This window comes from Adiantum capillus-veneris, chromosome 28 (genome assembly GCF_014529385.1).
Source record: "Adiantum capillus-veneris isolate H3 chromosome 28, ASM1452938v2, whole genome shotgun sequence".
Lineage (NCBI taxonomy): Eukaryota > Viridiplantae > Streptophyta > Polypodiopsida > Polypodiales > Pteridaceae > Adiantum > Adiantum capillus-veneris.
In genome coordinates, this window is record NC_140958.1 from 66890501 (window position 1) to 66908871 (window position 18371).

Sequence of the window (18371 nt, forward strand, 5' to 3'; positions counted from 1 at the left end):
TTAAACATTGTGTGGCAATAGAAAGCAGTTGACCATCTCTACCTCAATGCCGACTTGTTTTTAATTACAATGGTGACTAGCGGTTGATTCCTTAATCATGTATTAATCTATGATTAAGAGAGACTAACTGCTTGCATAATTACTAATTAGATTAAGATTTATGCAATAGATCAATGATACGGAGAATTAGAGAGTATCCATTGAGTAATTTAGCTAGGGCTATGCTGTTGATAGGTCAACCTTTCAACAACGCTTCCACAAAGATTCCATAAAGATTCCTCAAAGATTCTCTAAAGATTCCAAATAAAGATGCTGATGAAGTGATGAAGACGAAGATGGATGCTGTAATGTGAAGATACAAGCTCATGGACATCATCGAATATCCCGTTATTATTATTTTGAGCCATTACGGCCACTTTTGTAATGTTTACAGGAATTTCATATTTTAAGTCGGCAATTGTATTTAGGCCACAAATGCTTGTTGGATGAGCAAAGCCAGCTCACGGTGTTGTAATTAAGCTCTATAGAAGCCTAGGGACAAATAAGGTCATTTTGGTCGGACATTAGGTTTTCTAAGGCTTAGTATATAAGCCAAAACCTAAAGGTTTGTAAGGAGACTTCTAATAATCTGATCTTCTGTGTCGTTGGGAGACTACGAGAGAGTGAGAGTGTGTGTGTGTGTGCTACAGGAGCTACGGTGGTCAGAATTGCAAACAGAGAGCAGCAGTGTGTTTCCCACGAGGAGAGCTATGCGTTGATGCTTACATCACGCGCATTCGCCTGTGTTTTGGTAGATTCACTCACGAGCTACTTTTGGAGTTTCGGTGAGTAACTGTTGTCCGTTTTTGCATTTCAGCATATCCATGCGATCAGAGCGAGTAGAGCTACACATTAGGCACTTTATTTTTTGCAAACGTCGACCTGCAAAAACCGGCCAGACATCCTACGCGTTTTCTGCACGGACGGTATTTGGTAGGTTTTTTTGGTCACGGACCTTAGGGAGAGTGGCCTATTGGTGTTGATAGGATATCCCTCAAGTTTCGTAACATTTTGAGAACGTCTAATGGGCTTTTGGCTTGCGGTAGCATCATAGGAGACTCTCACATTCACAGAACCGATGGCATGTAGATTTGATATCTCTGTAGGAAGTAGTCATTAGTCGGTCGAGTAGAGGTTGACACCCTTTGCTTGCTTCCACGCGCTTGAGGGTCGAGCTCCGTCCTTAGTTGACATCATATGTTAGGTGAGTTCTCGCTATGCTGACGTCCGTCGCGGAATATCCGTCCAACATATGCACAATAGATGCGGGATTAAGAGAATATTGGAGAGAATTGCAACAAGCATGAATTAAATTGGATATTACCGAGATTAGGCTGAATTCCTCTCAAAATTCTGATGCAATGGACTCCTGGAGACGAGAAACGGGCAACACTTTCCTCCTTAGCTCTTCTTCCAAAGACTATGTCTGCCGGCAGCACCTCCCCAAGGTGTGTGTGTGTGTGTAGGAGTGTGTGTGTGTACTTAGTGTGTATGTGAGCATACATGTGTGTGTGTGTGTGTGTGTGTGTGTGTGTGAGCACACTCTTATATAGGCTCTCCCAAGCTGAAAATCGAACCAGGCTGCTAAATACATCTGAGGGAGTACTCACCTCATGCAAGGCAAGTTAGTTACATGCTTACCAAGTGTCCAGTTAACTTAGTCTAACTAACTCTCACTCTCTCTCTCTCTCTCTCAAGCATGGAAAGTCTCCCACAAGCCCCTAGAGGTGTGAGGGCACCCCCTAGCTGCTAAAGCAAGCTCCCAGTGGCCTGGGACCTATTCCCACACAGCCCTCGAGCCTCGATGCTCCCCGCACAGCCTTAGGAAATTTTGACTTTTAGGCTAAAACAGGCGATACGAATCGGAATTTGATGTTGTAAATTGCTATACTAAGCTCTAACTAAGGTGTACCTGTCCGAGTACCTACCATATTTAGCAGCCCTCGGTGTCCGAAAATGCATTTTTTTCAAATTCGGGATACGGGTACAGTTTTTCGAGACGGTTAAAACTAGACGGGTCGGGTGACCAAAAACTTACTATTTTTGGAAAATTTCCACCAAAAATTATTTTAATTCACTTTTGGAAGCTTTATGACATTCTAAACATCATGGCACTGACAGAATTTGGAAAATTGCTAAAAATAGTAACTTTTTCCATTATGTTTATCCCATGGTACAATGGTGCTCTTTTTGGTCGGGGTCAGAGACCTTATAATCTCCCCAACGTGAAAAATTTGAGATGTCCTCATCTGAAGAATACATATGGATAAACTCTATGCTAACTACTTACGTACATATATCCTTTGTCTAAAGTAAAGATATCCTTTGATAATAGAATAGTCTTTAGATTTATGCGTCTTATTCTGCTGAACTTTGATGAGATCCTGGTGCTTGAATTATTGCTCACTAGGATTAGCAGTTGCACCATACAGAGCTGCTCTCTCATCAGCTTCGTCACCCACAATTGGTTGTCTCACTGCGGCATTAACGAAAACTCAGCTTCCTTGTCCTATGTTTCCTCTTCCTCGGCGTCCTCTTCCGTTTGGTTGACCTCGCCCGTTGACGTTCAGAGGTACATTATTAGCACCGGATGTTTGGGAAATCCTTTTTGGACATCGACTTTTGTAATTTCCATACTCCTGGCACTCAAAGCATCTTATATTGGGAAACTCGGTAGCTGCCGTAGTAGCTACTACCGGACGATGGTCATATGCAGGGTTGATTGGTCTGTTCCTCCAGTTGTCTGGCCTGGCCCTCTTTGACAAATAGTATTGACTATCTTGGGTAGTCCTCTGAATCTCTTTAGCTAACGGTTTGGCCCTTAGCAAGGCATCTTGCAGAGTTGGTGACCTGAGAGCTTCTAGTCGGTTGTTCAAGGGGTCGATGAGTCCTTGGCAAAACCGTGCCACTTGCTGTTCCAATGTCATCCTAGGAGCATACCTCTGAAGTCTGATGAACTTCGAGTAGTATTCTTCGACGGAAGAAGTCAGCAGTCGAAGTGAGAAAAAATCATTCATCTTCAAGGCTTTGTGAGCGGGTGGTAAGTATCGCTCCATCACAACAGCCTTGATGTCTTCCCATGACTGGGAAGATCCCTTGATATCCAAGTCCCTGCAATGTTGTTTCCACCAGATCTTGGCATTGCCAGACAAGAGGAACATCGCAAGCATGGTTTGGTTCTCGGGTTGAGTTCCCGTAGCTTCGAAATAGTCGTCCATTGCTTCCATCCATAATTCTGCATCTCTCTCCACATTAACCCCTTCGCCTTTAAAGGTTGGAGGCTGAGCTTGCTTAAGGAGAATCTTTTTCTCCTGAATGGAGGTATATAGCGTAGTAGACGGTACCTATTCAATGGTAAAAAACTCATTACTATAGCACTCTTCTCAAATGAACCTAGGCTTTTCCATACTCAAGAAGAAATTTAACTTTTTGGACTTAACCATCCTACTTAATCTGTACAGCTATCACAAAGGATTTAATTATTCCACCATTAGTTTAAATTCCAATGAATACATCCAAAATTGTTCGATAAATAATGGTAAAAACTTTACTCGAGAGATTTGATCCATACTTATAACTTTATGTGCATCAACAGGCTACCTGCCCGCAGCACTAGTCGCACCAACGACTTCTCAAAAAACATCATGTGGAACCCACTGAATTCCAACAAGCTCAACGAGTAAAACTCTTTAACATCACTCAGGAGACAATCCACTAGACAAATCCAATGTCATTATTCTGGGAAACATCATGCTCAAGCTTTGAGTACAAGCTATCCTACTATCCCTTTTTTTTTTAAATTTCAAACAACATCATTTTCCAGTTCGTAAACCTATAACTCTGCTACCAGGTGTGAGGTCCCCACCCCATCGTCTCAAACGACGGATTTGATGGTAAACCATGTGGCCAATAGATCTACAGCGGAAGCAAACAAAGTGGTTTATGGTTCATCTAGCGGACGATCTCTCATCACAAAATGAATCGAGTTCAAGCCTACCAGCATCGAGATCTAGTTCCACCCCGCAGGGGAAGCGTGATTAACTTATCTAGCGATCCTAAGACCCACCTTCCAAGAGGAGAGAAGTCCCGAGTGCCTTCTTCCCCATGTTTCAGAGGCACGTACACTTGAGACCTTACCACTCTAGGGGCAATGAGTAATACTAACATTCTTATTGCACTTATGGGGACGGAGAGATCCCGACTAATCAGGACCACCCTTCTCATAGACATTGGCAACCCGAGCCAAGCCCCCACTTTCCACCCCATACTCACACTTCCTTTGTTACCTAATTACTACCACAATGGTTGTTCAACATATAATTTCTTTGTTTATTTTTCCGATTCACAAGTTCTTTAATTCAACCCTTCAACCAGTATTGCAAAGCGGTACCAAGACAGTAATTCTAGTAAAAATTCACTCAAAAACTCATTCATTTAAAGTTCCAATGTTCTGGGGGTACAACATCCCTCTCCCTGCGAGAGTTTACTCCTCCCGTTGTCTCCTAGTTGTCCATACAACTAGGTTGTCCACCGCTTAACCAGCAGTAGTGGACTTCCACCGCTTAACCAGCAGTCGTGGATATCCACCGCTTAATCAGTAGCCGTGTATTCAAGAGCCCTTAACCAAGAACTCTAGCTCCTGCGAATAACTTTGCGAGCTGTCCCTTGTGATCAAGAGGGGGTTCGGACTAGATCAACATTGGAATAGAAAATGAACTAGCTGAGCTAAATTTTCCCTAGCAAACATTCTTTCCTAGATCAAACAGTATATCCAACAATCATTCTTTACTACTTGAAAATTAATATACATTTCAATTCAAATGCCGTGATCTCTCTTGGATTTCTCCTACTTGTTTAGGGATATGTTCTTTCCTAACTTATCGGATACAATGTTAACTTAAACAAAACTTGAATTAAAAATGTGACCTACCTCCACAATTTCCTCGTCATTGCTCCGTGAGTTGGCCGGTACTTGGTCGACCATGGGAGCCTTTCCCTTTCCATTCGTGTTGCTTGTCCCAGCCTTGCGGTCATGGGAATCACCGAAACGAGTTCTCTTTACTGGGGCCATTTTATACTCACTACTTAAATTGACAACTTGAAAAAAAAAAGAACTAATATTCGAGAGCAACATACGACCAAAATGACAGATTAGTTTCAATAAGCAAATCCCTTTATACGAGAGGTTTGGTTACTTCAAGACATAGAGATTTCTGATAGCATCTTACTTGTTCTATGGGAATTGGCCCTAAGGTTAATTATTTGGCCTAGATAGTTAAGAATTTCAAGTTTCTTCTCAATCTATTTACTAGAGATGAATTTGGCATGCTTAATCACTTCCTAATGCAAGTAGAGGTTTGCAGTTTTACCGTATGCATAGGTGAGAGGGTTTCTCCCTTCGTAGTGATTAATAATGGATTAATTTCACTAATTACATCCTAATTCATGAGGTAATCGATTCTAATTTAGTTGTTAGAGATAATTTCACTAATTACATCCTAATTTATGAGCTAATTGATTCTAATTGACTCTCTAGTTGGATTCAGTGGTTGACAGCCTTCTGGTGCTATTTCTAGTCGTAGATCTGAAATTCTACAACTTCACATAAATAACTCACAATTGATTCTTTTGGATAGAGCAATGTTCTGAAATCCTACCTCAGATTCTACTTACCCTACTCTTAGATTCTACTACAATGGGGTTGTGGAAAGTATCCACAAACACTCATTTTCTGTTTTTTATGGTTTTTTGAGCCTTGGTATTAAGACTTGTCTCGTCCATCGATCATTCTCAAAATCCCAATCTAATCCTCCAATCCTAAAAGGTATTTAGCAAGTACAACCTACTTCCAAGCTACCTCTACACAACAAAAGATGACAATCTTAAACTATACGGTTTTAATAAGAAGTTTTGACTCTAGGTGATCCTAGAGGAAGTTAAAGGATAACTTCACAAGACGCTCGTGTTTTTCCTTAGTTTAGGTCTCTTCGATACTTGGCAGCGGTGCCAAATGTGGAACGGGTGTCTAACCTCACTTCTATCTTATTGCAGACATAGCGAGAACCATGAATGTAATTGTCAATCAACGGGACGAAGCTGACTCGTATTAGTGTATAGAGGTTAGAAGAGGTTGTCAATCTCTTGGGAAACAACAAACAACTCGCATATAACTCAAGCTACACTCAAATGACTGAAATCACCAAAAGCTAATAGCTCATCGGCAAACAAATCACATCCGTTACAACATCAAACAACATCCAAACGTTACAAAACTTCTAAGACATGTTTATAAGACCTAAGCATACATGCTTATAGTCTCAAATCTCACTTTAGGTCAAGTGCAAAGATCACGATTATTAATAGTATTGAGTTTTTGACCTAGTCATTTTTGACCCAGAATGCATCTAAATACTTAGCAATGATGCCCCAATACCCCGCCTATACTTAGTTTTTTATTTTAAAGCTTCAATTATTACTTATGATGAAATTAGGCCGTGGGTCAGCAATGCCAAAAGCTACGGATTACCATGAAATGCTTACGTCAATGCGTAGAGCTCTTACATGCGGTTGCAATGCAACAGACGCGACTGCAATGTGACAACCGGGGAGGGAGTATGAAGAGCGAGAAGGAGAGAAGTGACCGGCGATTAGCTCATGCTGTGTTTCTATTATCCAAAAAAACTTTTGAAAAACTTACAAAAATTGGCTTTAATACCTTAGCCAAGGTTTTTGTGGTCAAAACTAATAATCTGGGAGCTCTAACTAAAGACAGGTTGATACAATCTGGAAGCTTGTAGCCCTGGCCATCAATTACAATGTTTATCTACTAGAAAGTAAGAGTAACAATATTCTCGATTCATCAAAATAATAAATGTTTTTACAATGAAAGCTCCGAAAAATGATATCCAAGTTAGCTTGCTGCTAATAAAAACAATGTATGTCATATAAACCACATGTACAGATAAGTATACCCCTACTCATTTTTTCATGCTCATATCTACACACATAAACATGAAGACCTTGCTCATCTAGAGACTCACTTCTTATTCTGATGTGTATGTAATTGGAATAATTCTTCATTTTGACTAAATTGTACAAAAATGATTCAAATATAGAAATATCTTTGTGTACATATCATTTTATTGTTAAGAGACATCTATCTTTTGAACATGGTGTCCTTTTGTGTCAAAATAATTTATTTCTCTCTCTCTCTCTCTCTCTCTCTCTCTCACACACACACACACACACACACACACACACACACACACACACACACACACACACAGAGCCATACATAGACATGTACACACCCACACATGTGCACATGGAAATATATGTACGCACAAATGTAATCATACAAAAGCATATTTACTCATTAGGAAAATATACAAGCCTAAAGAAACAAATATGCATGCACAAAATTTTGCACACGCATGTGTGTAGCTATAAGTAGGTACTAGACACAAACACTCAAGAATGCAAAGAGATGTGTGTATATCCACACACATGCACACTCATGTGTATGCACATGCACACACGCGTGCGCGTGCGCGTGCACACACACACACACACACACACACACACACACACACACACACACACACACACACACACACACACACACACAAAACTAATGGGAACAACCCTAAACTCACACTCCCTAAACTTGTGGGAACACCCCCATACGCATAAGGATCTTGAGAATTCTATAAGAAATTTTTTTTTGCTAAGAAACGAGGCGAAGGAATCTTTGAAAATAATGATAGGTCCCTTTCAATCTTCCACATACGGAAAAAAGCCAAGGGTATTTCATCAGTATGAACCATCATCGCATCTTCCCAAGGGAGATAGGACGCATATCAAGCCCGATTCTTCACCTTTTCTAGAGATTTTTTTCAAGAAAGTCCACCATGATGCCTCAATCACTTATATGGAGGGAGCCATGCAAAGGATGTGTGCATTTTATAAAGGTTGTGAGTAGGGATATCAATACTTATTATAGGGTTATTGAAAGGTAGTGGGACCATACCACCTCACCCTCACCTCATGGAACATGCTTAAACTTGGCATAAGGGAAATTAGTAACAAGTGGATAGTGTCTCTGATGCCTGCCTTTCATACCTAAAAGACAAACTATTTTGTATGATGGTGGTAGGTAACCAATTATACCCTTTCTTTATGGCACGTTTTTTGGAAGAAAGGTTGTCACAATGAATGTCTCACTCTGGAAGAAAGGCTTCTCAATCTTTTCATCTTCAATTCTGAGTTTAAATTTGTGTCTTCAATATTTTATGGCATATGCAAAAGGGTTTTTGGGTGATTTGTCTGATGTACACCGTGGATCTCTCTCTCTCTCTCTCTCTCACACACACACACACACACACACACACACACACACACACACACACACACACACACACACACACACACACACACACATGGCTAGTTATAGCGTGTTGCTATCTCCTTGGTATTATTAGCTGGGGACTGTTGGCCTTGGAAACCTTTGGTGAATTAAGGGCTCGAATTCACTTGGTGATTTTTTGACAAGGTATCATTAGGTGGTACCTTACTAGTACCTAACTCTTAGTAATTAAATGGGTTATGAAGTTAGGTGACTTGCCTTGCTCTGTTTATTCTGGCACTTTTTGCGTTTTTCACGATGGCTCGCCCCTTGGAAGATCTGCGCCATGGAACTCTCTAAGTGCTCTCACCTTCTCTCTCTCTCTCTCTCTCTCTCTCTCTCTCTTTCTATACATGGTGGCACTGCTGTATATTCTCCCTATTGAAGCTGGGCCCGCCATATTGCTACGATGGATGGTGGCCATTGCACAAGGTGGCGCTGCTGTATCCTCTCCCACTTGAAACTGGGTCCACCATGCATATGTGAAGGAATATGGCCATTGGCTCCAAACCCTATAAATGTGAGCTTCTATGCTCACTTAGCATTGGTACTGTGGGCTTCCGAGGTGCGTGTGTGTTCTTGTGTACATTGGGATTGTGAGGGTTTTACCCGCATAGTGTGTAGCGTTAAGTAGTCGGCTATATGGCAAAGGGCAAGGATAAGCAGGCTATTGTGGAGTTGGCTGCACTGAATCAATCTCAGGTAATTTATGGCATTGTTATGGACTACTATCCGTACTGGTTGGATGTGTTGTGATTCATTTGTTGTTATGGTGATATTCCTTATACATATACCATAATGTATACACGAATGGAAACTTCTATTGAGCCGTTTATGTCTACGGCACTGGTTGTTTACTCGCCTTTAGGAATACTTTCAATTTTTGATTGATGTATCATAAGCATGTAGATGTGCACCCGTTTGGTGTCTGCGGCTTTGGTTTTGTGATTCCCTTTTAAGTGTAGGGATATTTGACAATGCATATATACGGTCCTGTAATAGGCATGTTTTAAAAAAAATATCATTGAATGGAGGTATCCTCTTGCAATACTGGATGATTGTTGCCTTGAATTTATTTTTTAGTTAAAATAAAATAAAATAAAAATGATTGAAGTTCTTATTAACACTTGGTGAAGGACCCTATATGGTAGGGTTGACCTACTTGTGGGTGAAAAACAACGACCTGGTATTTTTTTTATAAGCTGCCACAACTATTATTCTAATGTTGATGATCTTGTTGGTTTGGTACTGAGCTTACTATTCTTGCTCAAATATAGTCTATGCTGTTTTAGTGTTGTGATCCTTTGTAAAACTGCTCAACTTGGCCAAACATAAATTTAAATGGTTGGTTGTGAAACAAGGCTATGACTGATTGTGGAAAAATATGGTTAAGAGTATGGTTATGTAAGGTTGTGGATTATGGTAGATATGGTTGTAAATAAGCTGCTCATGAGGCTGTAAATGGTTGCTTATTACATCGAGGTTATGGGCCATGGCGGCTCTCTTTCCTAGCTTTTGGAATAAATGTGGAACCATGGAATATCCCATCTATATGTTGTATGTTTTTAGAGATTAGCATTCGTACTTACTACCTTACATGTGGTTTTGACTCCGTCTAGGGAGGTATAGGACTTACTTACTAACATATTTTTATGTTATAGGTGACTCCAAAGTATAGATTGATTGCACGTAAGCACTGTCCCCACTGACCCTGAAAAAATAGCGGCAATTAATGCCAAACTTTGTAAAGTCAAGAAACAGGTATACGTGGCCCACTTTGAGGCTAAATTGCGTCATAAAACTCGTCTCCGGCCTTATCTCATGAGAGCTTGCAAAGCAAAAGGGACTCTAAAATGTTTTTGTCCCTTGTAAATGGAACCATCTCTGAATATATGAGTAGCTTCACCTTTCTTATTATATATCTTCGAAAGCATTTTAGTTGGGTGACATCTATAACATGGGGGATACCCATGCATCACGTGCATACGGTGCCAATGCTAACTGAAAGTGGTGCTGTTTCCATGGGTGTAGATGATGTTTGCCTTCTCAACTATGGTTTTCAAAGCTCCTTGGCTTGAAGATGGCAGCTTTATATATCTTCAGGCTCTTGATTCTCTTGTATTTGTGTATAAAGTCCGTTATGTACTATGAATGGGACTTAAACCACCTTTTCATTAACATAGTTTCTAGTGTCTTTTGTAATTTGAAAGGATTCTTTGGTGTTTATGTTATATTGTTACTGGAACACACAAACACCTAGCACCAAGAGTAGTACTGATACTATTCAAAGACCTAGTTACTATATTCTATCTCTCGGTTTCTGTCCTAGATAATTTTACCTAGGATTGATGCCTGTGGGATGTGGCTCTCTTCACACGACCCTTATATGTTCTCCTGGTTGATTGAAGATTGAAGAGGCTACCAGTTCTTATCATTAGTCATATATGTCTCTAATTAACACAATTTCTTTTGATTATGCAGAGATTAGCACTATCTCAAGGGTTAGAGCTTCCTATTGAGCCTCTTTCTAAAGTCTCGCTTCAAGTGCATTCATGACCCTTTGGCATTTGAATTAATAACAGGAGCTTCTACTAATCTAGCAACCTCCTTGGTTCAAACCATGTCGTTTGATAAGTGTGTCCATACCCTCACCCACCTTGTCAACAACTTTAAGGAAGGGGTAGCAAATCTCTCCAAATTCATAGAGAACATTCCCTCTCTAACACTTGCTCACAAACGAGTCACGCCAAATTCTTTTTTGAAGGTGCTGAACTGAACAATTACTTATGCAAATTATGCGGTCTCACCCTTCATTTTGTTTCAGCTCCTTCCATTTTGATACAAATAGTATCCAACAGTCCTTTTTGCAGGGACCCCTTGGCTTTAGATGTTGTCAAAGCCTTTCAGAAAGAAATGTGTTCTCTCAGCGAGACCTCGCTAATGGAAATGGTACCTAAATTTTCTCGAGTTTTTCCTTTCTTGCCATCCAAACAAGTTGAAATTGAATCACTTGGTGTGGACCATCACCTTTGGGCCCTACCCAACAAAGGCTTTTTAGCTCCTATCTCTATCGAGACTTGGGTTTTCTAGCCAATCTTTCGGCATCTTCAATTGAAGAAGCACGACTCAAAGTATTAAGAGGTGTCCAGTCTTTTGATAAAGGTGACCTTATTAAAGCTCCTGCACTATGCGGTTTCTTGATACAAAGAAATGTGACTCAAACACTTGCTTGTATGTGCGTACCAAGGGCTTGATGGAGTTCTCCAAAAGTAACAATGAGTACTACACTGAGTCTATTTGGAACATTTACAGAACTTATGTCAAATGCGCTTGTCAGTTTCTGGACCCTAAGGCTTCTTGTGAATCAAGCATTGTCTGGGTTTATCATGCTATATGGTATGCCCTCAATGTTGGGGTATAGGCGTCTATGCCTTGCCCGGCCGCCCAGAGTCTGGGCGCCCACTGACTTGTATACCTTATACATAGCATAAGTGTATAGGGGGCTGCTCACTCTTTGAGTCTCCCCACCCACATCGTGTGTGTCTCCTTCTCTCTCTCTCTCACTCTCCGTCTGTGGTGCTCCCCGATCCCCTTCACTTGGTATCAGAGCTATGGTGACATCGGAGAGCACGACGGCTTTGAGAGCTTCGAGGCGATAGCTCGCTCGCTCTCGACGGTAGAGAGATTAAGAAAGCTTGGAAGCTTTGTGAGAATGCAATGGGAGCTTGTGAGCTCAGTTGAGAGTGATGTATGCTCTTGTGGAAGCTCAGAAAGGAGTGTGGAAGATTATGTGTAAGTGAAGGTGCTGCTCTAAAACTGTGTGCGCAGCAACACTGTTTTCAGATTCGTTTTTCTCCTTGTAGAATGCAGATCTGAGAATTCTGTCCGCCATGCCCATCCATTTCGACGTGGTCTACAACTTTGCAAGAGAAACTTTTCGCAAATTCCTCACCGTTTTGCTAATATTCAGCTCAGACTGACTGTATACAGAAATTCCAGATTTTCTGTTGTCGCATTGTGTGCGAGTTTGATGCACTTTTGGAAGCACGAGAGATGCTTGAAGTTGAGTGCATAAATTCTGAGCTGAAGATGCAATTGTGGTTTGAGGGTTTTTTGGTAGACTTGGGCAACGAAGTACGGAGGCGTTTACACACCACCGAAGCGGTCTCTTGAGAGACGCAGTTTTTTAGAGCACACAGGTGGAGCTTCTTTCACTGGTTTTCACAGGATACTTTGGCAGTGATTTTGGCACAGTCACCTTTAAGCAAGAGAACCTAGTCTAAAGACTACAAAAGGCGAGAGAAAACCGCTCTCAACCGATGCCCATTGGCTGGCTGTGATCGTGTGCATCCGGCTGTCCTGCTCCCGTGTAAGTCCATACACCACCAGACGTACCACACACGTATTGCAAGTATGTACGCAATACCTGCATATCTCCCTCGTGCACTATGCCATCATCAGTCAACAAACGACTGACAACCCCAACTGCAAATGTCACTCAACAACTTGGATCTCATGTTTCCTAACACTCCTTCAACTCACTATCTCCCCCTTTTCTGCTCTTGGCTTGGAGGCTAGGCCAAGGAACTTGTGCTAGCTCAGATGGCTTTTATTCAGTTTCGCTCCCTTATTCTCTCTCTTCTCAAAGAATTGGCTACAGAAAAACCCGGGCTTCTTTTGACTACTTATGGTAACTATCTTGGTATTAAACTCTCCTAGGCTTGCTAAAACCTAATATGGATGCTGAGGATTCCCCTAATTTTAAAAGACCCAAATCTCTCATACCCCCCACTTCTTCGTACACATCTTTTTTGACTCCAGCCTCTTCTTTTGTTGAGTCTTATGGAGGGAGAGGGAAAGCGAGAAGCATGATTAGAGGGAGAGGCAGAGGGTATCCTGTCCTGGATTTGTAAATGCAGGTACTGTGTAATGGGGTTGGAAAAATGCATCTTATATCTCATGAGGAAAGTGGACACATGATTTTTGTTCATGGCATCTTTGCCAACAAAATTTTAGAATTCTTTTCACCTTGTTTTATATTTAACAAATGCTTTATCTGTACATTTGGTAATTTGGATCTACAAAGCCAAGTTAGGATAGGGTGGAGATTTACTGAATCTATACTACATCTGGTATACTCTGATGAGTTTCTTCGGAAAGAAAAACCCTTGTCATGTGATTGTCATTTATGGACTGGGTTTACAATGAATTTGGCATTCTTGGAAGGCATGTATGTACCAAGGATCTCTCTATTACTGAGAATAGCTCTTCAATATGCCTCCTTTCCAAAGGCCTCAATCAGATACCTCCTCAACCACTTAATCCTCATATTTCTTTAAAAGCACTTAATGAATGTCTCGCCGACTTGGTCAGTAAACTCCAATTGGAGTTATCAATTCAACATGAATTGAACAAAACATTGGTGGCTGTCTTTGCCAGTCTGGTTTCACAACTCCCACTTGTGTGGATACATGCTGAGTCTACATGGCTTACCACTGATCTTTCCTTAGCCTTTTGCAAGCTTAACTCAAAATGGTTCATTGTGGGTTTAGATAAATCATCTAACATGGCATCTGTCATCTGCAAAAAGCTTGCCTTTGAAGCGGTTGAAAATCGACTCAAAGGTAGTGAGTTCGGTTGCATTGAAGAAGACTTGGATAATGATTATCTAGAGAACATGTAAAAGTATGTTTGAGTTAGGATTTAAGGAGGAAACTACCAAACTTTCCATCTTATTTCCAACTTTTAAAAGTCATAAAAGTAAATTTCAATGGATCTTAGATGCTTCCAATCGCCTTTTTTCCAACATTACAAAACATGTCACCGAAGGACTCAATTTGATATGTGAAGAGCTCAAAAACATATGTGCTATTAAAAGAAAAGATGTAAGGCGCTTCTCAAGAGTGGACATCCAACCTTTTTGGATAGTTGGTAACTCGTTTGATGTCCTCTTAAACCTTCTATCTTCCATTTATTCAGTATATATAGCTAATATACCCAATGCTACAAAAATATCCCTGTAGTAGGTGAATATGGTCTCATAAATGTATTGAGTTGTCTCGTAGACTTGGCCTTCTCTAATAAAGCCAAAGAAGGGTTCTCTGACATCTTCTTTGTAAAGTCAGTCAAGTAGGTTAAGAAAGTGAGCAAGGCTTCACATCTTCACATGAATACTATTCAGTTTCAAATAATCATTCAATGGGTTCTAAACCAATGCTATGTTGTACTTGATAATAACTGCTTTCGTCAAACGAGTGGCATTCCTATGGGCTTCTCTTGTTCCCCTGCTATGTGTAACCTTTATTTACTATGTTTTGAATATAAATGGATTATTAGGCAAACTTCCCAAGCAAAGGGGCTCTCTATGCTTATAAAGTGTAATCACACTTTTAGATTTATGGATTACATATTAAGTATCAATAATCCCAACATTGCCCAGCAGTAGGTGTTGGATATCTATCCTGCTTGCCTAGCGATTGAACCCACCTTTTTAGAACAAGAAACTGTCAACAATATTGCCTTCACTAAACGTACTAACTATTTGTCCATTGATTTGAATATTGACACTTACAATGTTGGTAACTTTTTTGCTAGATGTTTCTAGAAATGGGATCACCTTAAGCTTACTGCTGCTGAGTTTGTAATGAAAAAGAGCATACCTGTTTAAGCATTCTTCATTTAATTATCTACTCTTACTCTAATGTATTTTCAACCCTAGAAGAAACAGGGGTGCTTATTAGGAAGTTTCAAGCTAAAGGCTTCCATAAGAGAGATTGGATTTCCACCATAACGACTGCTCCGAGTCAAAAAGAATGGCGTGGTGTCAAGTTTGATGTTGCATTACTTATTCTTTTACTGAGGAAGTAGGCCCATATCTAATGAGCCTACTAAACTCATTAGTTATGGTGCCTGGGTAAGGGTGGGCACTGGTGCCTGGGTAAGGGTGGACACAGACACAGACACAGACACACACACACACACACACACACACACACACACACACACACACACACACACACACACACACACACACACACACACACACACACACACACACACACACACACACACACACGGCTAGTTATAGTGTGTTGCTATCTCGTTGGTATTATTAGCTGGGGACTATTGGCCTGGAGAACCTTTGGTGAATTGCGGGCTCAAATTTACTTTGGTAAGTTTTTGAAAAGGTATCATTAGGTGGTACCTTAATGGTACCTAACTCTTAGTAATTAAATGGGTTATGAAGTTAGGCAAGTTGCCTTGATCTGTTTATTCTGGCGTTTTCTACGTTATTTCAGGGTGGCTCCCCCCTTGGAAGATCTGCGCCATGGCACTCTCTAAGTTCTCTCACCTTCTCTCTCTCTCTCTCTCTCTCTCTCTCTCTCTCTCTCTCTCTCTCTCTCTCTCTCTCTCTTCCCCCTCTCTCTGTACATGGTGACACTGTTGTATATTCTCCCTATTGAAGTTGGGCCCGCCATATTGCTATGATGGATGGTGGCCACTACGCACAAGGTGGTGTTGCTTCTCCTCTCCCTCTTGAAACTGGGCCCGCCATGCAGATGTGAAGAAATATGGCCATCACTGGCTCCAAACCCTATAAAGGTGAGATTCTATGCTCACTTAGCAGTGGTACTCTGGGTTTCTGAGGTGCGTGTGTGTTCTTGTGTACATTGGGATTGTGAGGGTTTTACCCACATAGGGTGTAGAGTTAAGTAGTCGGCTATATGGAAAAAGGAAAGGATAAGCAGGCTATTGTGGAGTTGGCCGCTCGACTCAATCTCAGGTGTCTTATGGCATTGTTATGGACTACTATCCATACTGGTTGGATGTGTTGTGATTCACTTGTTGTTATGGTGATATTCCTCATGCATATACCGTAATGTGTACACGTATGGCAACTTCTACTGAGCCATTTGTGTCTATGGCACTGTTGGTTTACTCGCCTTTAGGAAATGCTTTCAATTTGTATCATAAGCATGTAGATGTGCACCTGCTTGGTGTCTGCGCTTTGGTTTTGTGATTCCCTTTCAAGTGTAGGGATATCTGACAATGCATATATATGGTTCTGTCATAGGTATGTTTCAAAAAAAAATCATTGAATGAAGGTATCCTCTTGCAATACTGGATGAATGTTTCCTTGAATTTATTTTTTTACTTAAAATAAAATAAAATAAAAAATGATTGAAGTTCTTATTAACACTTGGTGAAGGACCCTATATGGTAGGGTTGACCTACTTGTGGGTGAAAAACAACGACCTGGTATTTTTTTAATAAGCTGCCACAACTATTATTCTAATGTTGATGATCTTGTTGGTTTGGTACTGAGCTTACTATTCTTGCTCAAATATGGTCTATGCCGTTTTAGTGTTGTGATCCTTTGTAAAACTGCTCAACTTGGCCAAACATAAATTTAAATGGTTGGTTGTGAAACAAGGTTATGACTGATTGTGGAAAAATATGGTTAAGAGTATGGTTATGTAAGGTTGTGGATTATGGTAGATATGGTTGTAAATAAGCTGCTCATGAGGCTGTACATGGTTGCTTATTACATCGAGGTTATGGGCCATGGCGGCTCTCTTTCCTAGCTTTTGGAATAAATGTGGAACCATGGAATATCCCATCTATATGTTGTATGTTTTTAGAGATTAGCATTCGTACTTACTACCTTACATGTGGTTTTGACTCCCTCAAGGGAGGTGTAGGACTTACTTACTAACATGTTTTTATGTAATAGGTGACTCCAAAGTATAGATTGACTGCACGTATGAGCACTGTTCCCACTGACCCGGAAAAAATAGTGGCAATTAATGCCAAAATTTGTAAAATCAAGAAACAGGTATAGGTGGCCAACTTGGAGGCTAAATTACCTTATAAAACTCATCTCCAGCCTTATCTCATGAGAGCTTGCAAAGCAAAAGGGCCTCCAAATGTTATTTTCGCTTGTAAATGAAACCATCTTTGAATATATGAGAAGCTTCAGCTTTCTTATTAATTATCTTTGAATATATGAGAAGCTTCAGCTTTCTTATTAATTATCTTTGAAAGCACTTTAGCTGGGTGACATCTATAACATGTGGGATACCCATGCATCACTTGTATATGGTGCCAATGCTAACTGAAAGTTGTGTTGTTTCCATAGGTCCAGGTGAGGGTTACCTTCTCAACTATGGTTTTCAAAGTTCCTTGGCTTGAAGATGGCGGATTTATATATCTTCAGGCTCTTGATTCTCTTGTACTTGTTGTTGGACGGATACGCTGCGACGGACGTTAGCACAGCGAGAACTCACCTAACAAGTAATGTCAGCTAAGGACGAAGCTCGACCCGCAGGCGCGTGGAAGCAAGCATAAGGTGTCAACTTACAGTCGACCGACTCCTAACTAGTTCCTACAGAGGCCCCTACCAATTGTCTAAGTCACAGTCTTCAAGAGAACAAAAGAGGATGCTTCCTACAACGCTTGCTAGAGCCGAACACCTATCAAACACTTCGGAAACACCACAGAACTTGAAGGAGACCCTACGAATACCTATAGGCCACTCTCCCTAAGGTCTGTGAACCAAAGTCATGACCCAAAACACCCAGTGCAGAAACACATAGGATGTCTGGCCGAAATCTGCAGGTCTTCGTTTCCGAAATCTGAAGTGCCTAATGTGTGGTTCTACTCAATGTGAACGTGTGGATATGCTGCAATGCAAAATCGGACAACGTATGCTCACCCAAACAACCGATGAAGCTCGTAGAAGAAGCTCTCGAAGCCGGACCGTATGCGCGCAATGTTGGTATCGGCTTGTAGCTCTAGTCGAGGGCAACACGCTGCACTTCTCCGCACTCGATTCCGACCACCGTAGCACACGTAGCGTCAAGACAAAGCTCACACTCTCTCTCACGGACACAGTACGCTCACTCACAAACTTAAACTTGTTTAAAAT

At 40.9% G+C, this 18371-nt stretch overlaps 1 protein-coding gene across 1 annotated transcript; it reads left to right on the top strand.

Annotated features, from left to right (window-relative positions):
* Positions 1-1256: 1256 nt before the first annotated feature.
* Positions 1257-16705, top strand: LOC147420589 (uncharacterized). The gene is made up of 6 exons (XM_086504560.1): positions 1257-1264; positions 1701-1738; positions 7238-7359; positions 7524-7659; positions 15409-15523; positions 15786-16705. The coding sequence occupies exons 1-6, from the start codon at positions 1257-1259 to the stop codon at positions 15904-15906; spliced, it is 540 nt and encodes a 179-aa protein (XP_086360686.1). The 3' UTR covers positions 15907-16705.
* The last annotated feature ends 1666 nt before the right edge of the window (positions 16706-18371 follow it).

Coding starts and splice junctions, on each gene's coding strand:
- LOC147420589 (XM_086504560.1), top strand. Junction 1,739..7,237: donor TCTCTCTCTCTCTCTCAAGC/ATGGAAAGTCTC, acceptor CAAAATAATTTA/TTTCTCTCTCTCTCTCTCTC. Junction 7,360..7,523: donor ATGTACACACCCACACATGT/GCACATGGAAAT, acceptor AAGAATGCAAAG/AGATGTGTGTATATCCACAC.